This window comes from Fistularia commersonii, chromosome 2, assembly GCF_037954325.1.
Source record: "Fistularia commersonii isolate RoL2024-O1a breed Wild chromosome 2, RoL_Fcom_v1.0, whole genome shotgun sequence".
Taxonomy (NCBI): domain Eukaryota; kingdom Metazoa; phylum Chordata; class Actinopteri; order Syngnathiformes; family Fistulariidae; genus Fistularia; species Fistularia commersonii.
The window spans coordinates 1,268,333-1,281,066 of record NC_141285.1 but is presented as its reverse complement, the minus strand read 5'-3'; the positions used below and the strand labels follow the sequence as shown (position 1 = coordinate 1,281,066).

The following is a 12,734-nucleotide window of genomic DNA, read 5'->3' as shown; positions in this document are numbered from 1 at the left end:
TCAGGATGCAAAAAGGGTTGCAACTGTCCGCAATTTTTTTCATTTTTAATTTTCTCCCGTTTAATCCAATTCCTCGGGTCGCGGTGGGCGGAGCTAATCTCCGCCATTTGAAGCCTTCTGTTCACATTGATGATTAAAATTATTATTTGACAGTACAGAAGTTATTTGTTGAAAAAAACCTTTCTAAAGTACAGTACTTTTATTTGTGGAACAAATGATTGAGTCTGTAAAATGGTTTGTTCTTTCTTTTCAATGTATAATAGAGTATTTAATCGTATAATAATTGTAAAAAAGAAATAGAGGTTTCTACTTCACAGGTTTCGCCTATCACAGGTTCTTTTTGGAACGTAACCCCCGCTAAAAACAAGGGTTTACTGCATGGATATACCGTTCACGTATTGCCAGATCTCGAAGACGTTTCCCCTTTCACACCAGGGGGGGCTTCTTCAGAACTTCAGAATTCAGGATGACTGAAACCCTTCTCAGATATAAACATATACAACAGGCCAATGGATGGATGGATTGAAGGTCACCTTCCAAAATACAAATTCACTTGAAGGGAAAGAAGCTGCCTGGAGGCATTGAAAAGGCAAAAGAACCCGAGTGCCACTTCTCAAAAAGAACCTTGTGTCTTACAGTTTGTGGTCGGTGCTTTGGTTTGTCTTGTTCCTTAAAAATCGACCCGTTGGGTCACAATCTGACACGGATACAATCGACCGGCGATGGTTTGGACGGTCGGGTTCATCTCCGCTTTACGTTTGTCTCCCTCAGATATCGACGAATGCTCGGACAGGACAATCTGTCCGTCCGGTATTTGCAGAAACACTCCGGGCGGCTACGACTGTGAGGACTGTCCTCCGGGTTTCCTGGGACAGGGGGGCACGTGCACAGGTAGGTGCACGAGGATTATAAAATGTGGTTTTCCAGCTTGAATTTTGATGCACCAAACATCAGACGCATCAGTGATCTTACTGAAGATGGGACTTAATTGAGCAATTAACAGTCGGTAGCTTCTATTTTCTGCTGAGACGTCCCCGTCTTTTTCCACGATCATTATTTTTCTGTTCGCATTTTGCGGGAAAAGGTCTCCAATGGCGAGACTTTCTGAAAAATGTCATTTGCCCAGAGGAAGTCATGATCAAATGAACGGAAAAGATTTTTTTTCCGAGTAACCCGAACACAAAACAACTGAAATGCCAGCAATTATTTACCAGACATGATGATGATGATGATGATGATGATGATAAAAATAAAAAGGAGAAATAAGACATTTCAATGTCTATGTTTTTTTCCAGGTCAGGTCAGTGAAACTGGCTTGTCTGTAAAATAATTGCCATATTTTTTTCTCACACCAACCATACTGAGCAAAGCGAGGCGGTGATATATCGATGGAACGTGGAAAACACGGGGAACCTCTGTTGTAGAATGCGGAACTGTGATTCCGTGGCTGAAAATCTTGCCGTGATGGCGGAAGTGTTCACCGCCGTGACGCCCAATGGACTTCCTAGCCGTAGGAATCGTCCCGGAAAAGAATATCCCAGCGAGCGAGCAAGCAATCGGTGGAACCGGTCAAGTGTTCCAAAGAAAACACAGCCGGGGACGGACATTTTCCTGGAAGTGGTTTTACCTCCAGCAGAAACCCAAGCCGTGTCTCCTCTTCGGGCGTCCCGGTATCCCGTGTGACCCAAAGTCCGACGGGAGGCGACCGTGAAGTTATTTCAGCGTCGTGTAAATAAATGCCAGGGATGGAATGCGCCGCCGTAGGTGCGTCCACAGAAGTCGCGATTTAATGATCGGAGGCTTTTATTCAATTCAATTCGACGTGAAATGGTTTTAAATGGTGACGAGAAATAAGTTTTCTTATCTGTGACCGGTTTATCATGTTGATGATGGAAATATGGATGGAATTTTACGCCGGCGTGCAGGTCAAGCGTTTGACTTTTCGGCTAATCACCGAAAGACGCTGCAAGCGGGGAACTGAAAAGCACAAAAATCATGCTGTGGTAACGAAAACAAAGAATTAGGTCAGCGAAAGAATGATTGATGTCTTTTTGGAAAAATTTCGCCCCGACAGGGAATTTTTCATTTATTGACGAGGGTCCTCCGACAACACACTCTCGAGTGTGTCAATGTGGGGATTTTCCTGTGGAATGAGTCAGAATGATGCAGCTGTTTGTGGAAATGTGGCCGTCACAGGCCTGCGAAGTCGGTGCCGTTCGAAATCATAGCACCCGATCGGTATAAACTCAACGTAAATGCGAAAAATCGGAGGATCGTCGTTTTCCGTCCGAATATCTATCGGTCGGTTCGGCGGGTTCGTCGAGGTACAAAAGATACAAGTCTGTTTTATTTGTCGGTCGAGAAACCTTTCGGGAAATTCAATTCCAGTCGCCGAGACGAGAAGATCCGGACGGGAATTTCATTATGAGGGTTCTTCGTGGGGTTCCCTCCGGGTTCTCCACGTTCCTCCCGCATACAGGAGGTTCTTTCTAGACCTCAAATTGCCCGAATGCGGGAATGAATGATCGTACGCGGCCTTGTGATTGTCAGGGTAAGCGATATAGATAATTAACTGGATTTATTAAATGCACGATTTGGATAAAATGAGGCCAACGGAAAAAAAAATAACAAAAGCAAGTATTGGATATTTTGGAACTCCAAACAATAACATGATCGTAACTCTACGAGAAATAAAAGGAATGAAATGAAAATCATAACATCAGTAATGGACAACAAATGTTGGAATGACACATATAATGTATATTGAGGCAGAAACATCAACCTCAACTGCATAATTATACCAAGTCCAAGATCTCCAAGTTTGACCATCGCTATTCGTCTTTTTTTGTTCCTTCGTATTGCGTTTCACAAGCCGCCGCGTTGCGGTTTGGGTGAACGCATGCAAAACAAACACCGAAACTGTTTTTACTACCCGAGAAAAGACGATAGAAGACTTTAAATCCGGCCAATTAAAGACAATCAAAAAGTCCAACTCCCACCCGGTCATTAGCGTCTGTCACTGCGCTAACGGTCCTCAATTCAAACATTAGTCTTCGCTGTTTATTGAACGTTTCAAAGAGCTTTTAGAGAAGACGTAACGTGCGCCGGTGACGTGCGCGCTGGCTTTTAATGTGGCCGGGCTATTGTTTTTCCAGATGTCGACGAGTGCCAGGACCCGCGGGTTTGCACCAGGGGCCACTGCCTGAACACTGAGGGCTCCTTCATCTGCCAGTGCGGGCCTGGATTCAGACAGTCGCCGTCCAAAGACCAGTGTGACGGTAGATTCGACCGCAACGACGACGCTTTCTTACACTCCGACGTCATGTTATGCAACAGTATACATGGAGCCTAATGTCAAATATATGTAGCCGCTCCTTCGGGTTAAATAACTCTTGATTTATTTATTAAGGGTTCAAATTCAAAATCTTACGTGTGCATTTGTATAGATGTAAAAAGAAGAAAATTGTTTAATAGTGACAACATAAATCCTTCTATAGTGTCAGGTTAAGAGCAAATTATATAGCATTTTTATATAAAAATATAAATTAATTATGTCATGATGAAGTATGATATCTATATGATAATTATAATAGTAAAAATAATGGGAGTAAAAGCAGTATCGTAAAAATAGCGGTAATGTTTGAAGTACTTATCAATAAAACGAGTCATCGCCCTTATTGCTTCAGCTATTCACGTTCCTTTTTCTTATATGTACATTTTTATGTTGTCAGGTGAAGAAACCCACATTATTCCATCAACCAATGATCTGAGCGAATAAAGAAAAATATAATGCAACACTAGTTATGACATTAACTTTGTTCAAAACCATCAACTTTTCTCTTCCTTGACGTTAAGGGATCATTTCTTAATGCTACTTGTTGAAATTAGCATTTTGTCACTTGGCGGTAACATGATCGCCATCAATGGTGGCAAATGTAGTTCATGGTCGATGCGCACATTTGATTTAATTATTTAAAGACAATCAGACCTTTTAATCTAAATAAAATGACACGGCGGACCACATTTGGCCCGCGGGCCTTGAGTTTGACACGTGCTCGACTCAGCAAAAAATGAAATTAAATAATGATGATAGTACAATTATATGACTACGTCATATTGTTGCAATCATATTAATTACTGTTAATACTAACACCATATTAATGTTTGTATTTGTCATAATAATGCAATTAGTATTACTGATGTATTATTAATAACACTATTTATTATTACTATTATTATTATTATTATAACAAAATACATCTTATTTAAAAGTATTTCAGAACGCCCAAGGAGGCATGTAAAAGGGTGCGACAGACGTTATTACATCCCAAGAATTGCTAGTAGTAGTGGAAGTAGTGGCAGCAGAGCATGCTTAGTACATGTAGTATTGCAGTGCAGTAAAACTGCATGCTTCCTGAAAGTACTGCAACAATAATACTAGTATTTACAACGAATGTTTGCATGTCTACTGCTGCACCTCGAGTAGCAGTTTAGTTGCATTGTAGTCGTACATGTATGGTTATACACATACGCATGTGTATTTTTGCTAGCGTAGTATTTGTCTAGAAGTACAATAATATATATTATAAATGAGTCGCACATATGTATGTTTATAGTTGTGTGTTCCATGCAGTGCGGTAGTTGTAGTATTCTCTTAGCGCTCCTGCTGAATCCTTGCTATCCTTCAGGACACGTGGAGCAGCTCATTCATCAGGCTGCCAATAAATCAAAGCTCATTATCACGGCTGCATGTTGTTGAATGAAATATTTATGCCTTGAATATTAATAAGAATCTTTTTTTATTGAATCCGGAGATAGGCCAAAATTCTCCAGCGTGGCAGTTTGCCTTTAAATCTCTTCCCTTCCCACGGTTAGGATGTTATGTGTTTATAATAGAAAAACGATAAAACAGACAGAAATAAACATATTAAGCATTTAAATGACAAAAATGTTACCCTACGTAAGTATAGAATAAGTAAAATGATATAGAAAATATATTGTAAAGTCCCTGAAGAAGGTTATCCAAACTAGTTTACATTGAACCAGGGTGATTTAGTAGCCTTTAATATATGTGCATATAATGATAACAATACAAAAATAATTGTATTATTATTATTATTATTATTGTTGTCATCCTTATTTTATTATTACTATTATACCATTTAGTTATTTTTTATTAAAATGAATGAAAATAAGTTATGCTATAGAAATGAATTACATTCCAATTAATTATGATATCATTATTATGATAATTATAATAGTAAAAATTGTGATCATCTTTGAAATACCCAGAAAAGAGGTATCATCCTTATTGCTTCCTTTTTTAGTACATTATATGGATATTTTTCTCTTGATTTTTTTTGACATACAAACACAAAAATACAGCATATTCAATAAGGTTATCACAATCTCACACTTAATATAAATCTGTCCCGACCATTTGTTCTGCTTCTGTCCAAGACAACTTTTAAATCCAAATAAAATTGTTTTTGTTAGAACCACTAGGTGGTACAGTGAGCCACCCGTAAGATGCGCCGTCAGGTGATGAAATAATAAAAACACTATAATAATAAATATATAATCTATAATATATAATAATATATAATACATAAAAATGTATTATTATAAAAACACAACAGCACAGCGAAGAGCGGCGTGCGAAAAACACGCTAGCAATGTAGCTAAAAATGTGACGACCCTCCCGGCGGCCGCAGTCAAAGGACGGCTGTGTGTGTGTGTGTGTGTGTGTGTGTTTCAGATGTGAACGAGTGTTTGGAGGAGGCGCGTCCATGCGAGCCGGTGGGCGAGTGTGTGAACAGCATGGGCTCGTACAGCTGCTCCTGCCCCGCGGGATACCGGCAGGTCAACGCCACCAGCTGCAGAGGTCAGTCACACACCGAGGGTCGCGTCCGAGATAGAATCCGACCGCTCCGGATCAAAGCTCGACCGTGTCCGAATGATCCAGAATCGACTGGATCTGTGTGAGTCACACACACACACATGCCTCTGAGGTCATCCTGCGCTGACGTGCTTTCCTGGCATTGTCCAGGAAAGACGTCACGCCGGCGCCTCGGCATCGGCAACGTATGACTCCAAGCGTTTCTCAAAAGTTAGGAAGACTCATGTTTTCAGTATTTAATGACGTGAAAAGAGGATCTCATTCATTGTGGTTGGAAGTAGTGTGTGTGTGTGTGTGTGTGTGTGTGTGCGACCTGAACTGCAGATGAATGGGGGCCAACAAAGTAAGACTGTTGTCAAGGCGACGCACAAACTGCAGCTTGTAACACTCCTGCTGCTGCCGGAGAAAACCATCTTGTTGGTAGAAAGACAAACATATATAAAGAAGAAGGCAGTTGCAGTTTTGTGCGAAAACAAACACGCCACGGCGATGCTAAAAACACGCAATTACACACTTCGCTTAAAAGAAAGCAGCAGCGCGACATATTTTTAATGTCGTCTATCGTTAGCTCACCACGGAACTAAGTTTGTGTTTCTAAACAAAAAAAAAAAAAAAGTGGAATAGCTCTACATTGTCCACTGCCGTTTGATCCAACGTGATGGAAAATTTTGTTTATTTTTTTTTTTTTTGTTGTATTATTTTCATATAAACAAGATGAAGTTCTTAAACAACAAAGCATCTTTAAAAAATGTAAAATCTCAATCATATAAAATATATTTGGATTTCGGCATCAAGTTCTGCAAGAACTCCAATGACCAGGTCGCGCTTCATCTGACGCATGCGTGATATTGAATGGCTCATTAGACAACATGTATTTGGTAAACACACACACACACACACACTCACACACACGTGTGTTTCTGTCCGTCCCGCCCAGATATAGATGAGTGCGCCGAAGAGCCAGAGCTTTGCTTCCCCAACAGCGAATGTGTCAACACGGAGGGGTCCTACATGTGTGTGTGTCAGAGCGGATTCACCACCAACCTCGACACACACTCCTGTGACGGTAGGATGCACGCCGACACACACCGGCTTTTGTTGTTGTTGTTGTTTTTGTTATTTTATGGCGAAACCGTGGCGCTTCCGGAGGTGGTTCTCGAGCTTCCTCTTCTGGTTCGCCGAGGAATCTCAGCAAAAAGTAAAAGATTCGTATTAAAAATATTCCGGCGATCGCTTTCGACGGCTGAGAAGGGGATTTCGAGCGGGTTTTGAGTGGAGGCGTCGGAATCGATGGGGATAAAACCCTGAACTGCTCATGTGGATCAGGAGGAGGATAATAATTTGGAATTATGGGTATTGGAAACCGAAGGGGCGCAGGATTAGCATACAATGCGCGTCATTGAATTTGTGTCGCGACGGGATCAAGGTGTCCGAAGGTGGTTTCGTCCCGATGTCTCCGGAGCCAAGCGTTAGTGGATCTTTCTCCGGATCGAGGACCGACGTCGTTGCCCAGAAGTTCATTTCTACTTCGGAGAACCAACGGATCCGAAGTCGACAAACGAATTCCATCTCGGAATAAACATTTACCGAAATGTTTGAAGCGGCCGCTCCTAAAATCTGAACTGAATGAAACCCACTGCCTTCAACCGCTTTTGCTGCGGGGAGAATGTTAAATTTGATTTTTCTTTCAGTTCACCAGGGGACCTCACACAACGGCGTCATGCGCGTTTAGCCCATTGTTTGATCATCCGACAATTCACGGAGCGGTGACTCATCCGCGGTGGTCGACCGCAAGCACCAACATGTCAACAAGTATTTTCTTGGAAGGGTCGTAAATACCTCAAAACGCAAACGGGTCAGCGTTTCTACGCGACCTGTCGTCCTGTAGCTCCCTTCGTTGGCAAAAAAACGGGATGTTCCGGATGTTTTTTTCAGCTCAGTATTTCAAATATCGTTTTTCAGGGTCTAACATTGGCGTCAATAACGATTAGAGTTGCTACCAATGTTCTAACTGCTAGGTTTCGCCTCACAACAAGAAGGTCCCTGGTTTGACTCCATGTCCTCCCCCCGTTCTCCACCAGTTTCCTCCGGCTTCTTCCAAATGTCCAAAAACATGGTGTTGGAAACCCTACATTGCGTGAGAGAGCGAATGGTTGTATGTCTGGGCGAACCCCAACTCTCGCCCAATGACGGCTGGTAACGAATGAACCGATCAAAATGTCGTAGAAATCATAGGAAACGTCAATTTGCTCAAAGGTTTCTATGTATATTTTCTGGTTACTGGTTTTATTCAGTCATCTGACAGGCTGTAGATTTACATCTTGCGTCGGTACTGATGGAGAAGCTCAGAATCAAACTGAGTCCAAACGGCAGGTTTTTTTATCAAAAACGCGTTTTATAGAATGTCTAACATTCAGACTTGCGTACATTTCCAGCTTTCGGAATCGAACGAGGATAAACGTCCTTGTGAATTTGAATTTCGTCGTACTGTAAATTCGGTTCCGTCGAATTCGGTCCGTGTTAGGATGCAGACGCTGTCAATGAATCTGGAGATTGTCTTCTTGATGAATTGATCTGTTGTTTTGGTCTGTAAAATGTCAGAATACGCCGTTCGCCGTTTCCCACAACTCGGGACAACGTCCTTAAAAGTCCGAGCCGGCGGCTGCCAGACCAAAGATATTCCCATTGTTGTCTTACGTGATGAAATTAAAAGAAAAAAAGAAAGAAAACAAGTCGTACGGAGACGGCAGCTGCGCTCCTCTACGAATGACTCACACTGAGTAACTCATTCTGAAAGTCGCTGGCGTTGAACTCGGACACGAAGCGATTGATTAGCAAAAGAAAACAAACAGTGTGCGTCTGTGTGTTGGGAGACGAGGCGTATTCATTCATTCATTCATTTATTCATCATCCAAACCGTTGGTCTGGGACTCGGGGTCGTGGGAGCCGGTCTCGGCTCGCGTTGGCCGAGAGGAGGGGTTCACCTTCACCCTGCTCCGACGGACGGTCGAGCGCCAGAATTCCAACCGTTGAGTCTCGTTCTGAGGTCAAACAGAGACAAGCGACCATTTCGTCGATGGTAGAGACATTCGTTCACTCGTTCACTCATCTGGGCTATCCAGTGAACCTCACGCTTGTTTTTGGACAGTGGGGAGAACAAGGCATACAAGACATACAACAGTTCACTCAATCATAGGTCGTATCGAGACATACAACCATTCACTCACTCATTCACATGTTAATTGTGACATGCTATCATTCATTCACTCACAGGTCCTATATAGAGGCATTCACTCACTCATTCATGTATCATTTATATCTATAGATCACTATTAACTCATTCATTCATGTATCATTTATATACATTGATCACTATAATGCACTCATTCACACGCCATTAGCAACATGCTACCATTTACTCCATCATAGGTCATTTAAAGACATTCACTCACGCATGTACACGCCTTATAGGTTTACAACCATTCACTCACTCATTCACAGGTCAAATAGACATACTATCATTCATTTACTCACAGGTCCTATTTAGGCATTCACTCACTCATTCATGTATCATATCTATAGATCCCTATTAACTCACTCATTCACACGCCATTAGCAACTTGCAACCAATCATAGATCATTTAGAGACATTTCCTCACGCATGTACACGTCATATAGGTTTATAACCATTCACCCTCTCACTCACAGATCATTAGATGGAAACAAGCATTCATTCGTTTACAGGTTATATTTAGGCATTCACTCACTTATTCACAAATCATATCGATGTACAACATTCACTCACTCATTCACAAGTCAAATAGAGACACACTATCATTCATTTATTCACAGGTCCTATTTAGGCATTCACTCACTCATTCATATATCATTTATATCTATAGATCACTATTAACTCATTCATTCATGTATCCTTTATATATATAGAGATCACGATTAATGCAGTCATTCACACGCTATTAGCAACATGCTACCATTTACTCCAACATAGGTCATTTCAAGACGTTCACTCACTCATGTACACGTCTTATAGGTTTACAACCATTCACTCACTCATTCACAGGTCATTAGATGGAAACAAGGATTCATTCGTTCACAGGTTATATATAGGCATTCACTCACTCGTTCATGTATCATATCTATAGATCGCTATTAACTCACTCATTCACACGCCATTAGCAACATGCTACCAATTATAGATCATTTAAAGACGTTCACTCACACATGTACACGTCATATAGGTTTACAACCATTCACTCACTCATTCACGGGTCAAATAGAGACACACTATATTCACTTATTCACAGGTCCTATATAGGCATTCACTCACTCATTCATGTATCATTTATATACATTGATCACTATTAATGCATACATTCACACGCCATTAGCAACATGCTACCATTTACTCCATCATAGGTCATTTAAAGACATTTACTCACACATGTACACGTCTCATAGGTTTACAACCATTCACTCATTCATTCACAGGTCACGAGAGGGAAACAAGCATTCATTCACTCACAGGTCATATCTTGGCATTCACTCACTTATTCATGTATCATTTATACCTATAGATCACTATTTACTCACTCATTCACACGCCATTAGCAACATGCTACCACGCATGTACACGTCATATAAGTTTACAATCACTGACTCACTCATTCACTCGTCATTAGATGGCAACAAGCATTCATTCGTTTACAGGTCCTATATTGGCATTCACTCACTCCTTCACAGGTCAAATAGAGACGTACTATATTCACTTAATCACAGGTCATATTTAGAAATCATTCACGTATTTATTAATAGACCGCTATCCGCCCATTCATTCACACCTCATATAGCTATACAACCATTCACTCGTTCATTCAGACGTTCAGGGCCTTTTCGAGCCTCCGCTGAACCTCCTGCTTGTTTTCGGCCGGTGGGAAGGAAACCGGAGGAAGCTCTCGCAGACGTGCAACACGGAAACTCCAAGAAAGGCCTTCCTGTGGGAATCAAACCCGGGACCTTCCCGCCGCGAAGCGGAAGCGCTAACCGCTAACCGCCGCGGGCATATTTAACCTCGGCTCTGCCGCCGTGATGCAATACGCATATGCGTCACGTAGAGTCTGGTTCCAAATCCTCCGTGCACGTTACGGTGAAAACCAGAAAACCTCGTCCTTCAGCCAATAACAGCGGATGCGTCATCGCTGTCATTTGCGAAAAAAGCCAAAGGCGCTGGCAGGCGGATCCGCGGCGATTCTGTAACGTTGCAAGACTAACGCAGCTCAACGCGACAAAAGTCTGGATTGTTTTCATTGTGACATAAGTAAAAGCGAGAACCGGCGCGATGTTGTCTTTTAAACGCCGTGTTTGATTTTTAAACGTTTGATTTTAAAACCAAGATTTACATGATGAAATAGCACACCTTTAGCGAGCGCGCCGGTTTGTTTATTTGCACGGGCCTCGTGTCTGCAACCCCCGCAGCAAGGAGAAAGAAATATGAAGAAAGAATTTCTTTCACACATGCTGCTCTTATTTTCTCCTCCATGGCAGGAGTCTTGCCCCCCCCCTTCCTTCTTCTAGGGCTGTTTTAATACCTTTCCTGCCACAGAAAAAAAAAAAAAAGCCGAGAGAAAAGAAAAAAAAATGAGAGGAAAAGAAACAGACGGAAGCCTTTGAGCGGCTGTCTAGACGAGGAGGGATATTTGTTGCTCTCTGCCTCATGATTTATGCAGGGGCTTAGACTGACGTATATGAGTGTGTGTGTGTGTGTGTGTGTGTGTGTGTTCACTTTTATAAGATATAAGTTGTTGTTGTGTGTGTTTTGTTTAAGATAAGAAAAACTTTATTGATCCCCATGGGGGAAATTCTTTTGTCACAGCAGCGTAACAGATTATAAGAGTCAAATAAATATGAATATAAATAAAGACAATTAGTGAAACAGAAAGACATCCACAAATAAATAGACGGCAAAGAGAAAGCAGCATCAAGGGACGACCAGAAGGAAACAACATAAACAGAGACGGCAATGAGAAGAATGAAATGAATCAATAAAAATGGACAAGCTTGTGACGAGTGTGTGTTGCCGCCGTGCAAAGACGTGTCACCAAAGTGACGCGGTGTGTCGTCCGTCTCCGGATTACGTCAGAGAAGCTTTGAATATTTTAGTATTTTCAATCATTATTGATTTTAGAAACTCCTTTTTTTTTTTTTTTTTTTTTGCTTTCGTTTAAGTCAAATCAATTAAGGTAAATCAACAAAAATTGACAAGCTTGTTGACGAAAGTGTGTGTTGACGCGGTGCGTCGTGGGTCTCCAGATATCGACGAGTGTGGACTCAACGAGACCCTGTGTGGACCTCACGGCTTCTGCGAAAACAGGCTCGGGACCTTCAAGTGCCTCTGTGACCAGGGCTACCAGGAGGTGGAGGACAGCCAGGCCTGCGTGGGTGAGTCCTCAACATCTCGACCGAAAACCCTGGAATCGACCAATATCGGTTGTGGACGCCGTTATTGCGTTGTTGCTGATAAAAAATAAAAGGCGGTTTCGGTGAGGCTGCTGTAGGTGTCCCAGGTGGATCTCCATTAGGGATCTGCTCACTGACAGATGAGGTGAGACAGGAATCTCCATGGATCATGTTGTTTGCGGATGACATTGTGATCTTTAGTGAGAGCAGGGAACAGGTGGAGGAACATCTAGAGAGGTGGAGGTATGATCTGGAAAGGAGAGATGACGGTTAGTTAGGGTCCGAGGGTACGAGGAGATAGAAGACTATCAGCCAGAAGGAAAGGAAAGGTGGAGGAGACGGTGGTGAGATGATCTGTAAA

The 12,734-nt window shown here is 42.0% G+C and overlaps 1 protein-coding gene across 5 annotated transcripts in view; it reads left to right on the top strand.

Annotated features, from left to right (window-relative positions):
- Positions 1-12,734, top strand: part of ltbp1 (latent transforming growth factor beta binding protein 1) — a 189,434-nt gene that overhangs the window by 153,808 nt on the left and 22,892 nt on the right. For all 5 annotated transcript variants that reach the window (XM_086164018.1, XM_086163999.1, XM_086163991.1 and 2 more), the window contains 5 exons: positions 772-891; positions 3,156-3,278; positions 5,759-5,884; positions 6,837-6,965; positions 12,227-12,355. In XM_086164018.1, the coding sequence (XP_086020144.1) occupies positions 772-891; positions 3,156-3,278; positions 5,759-5,884; positions 6,837-6,965; positions 12,227-12,355 (627 nt within the window). The remainder of the gene's footprint in view (positions 1-771; positions 892-3,155; positions 3,279-5,758; positions 5,885-6,836; positions 6,966-12,226; positions 12,356-12,734) is intronic.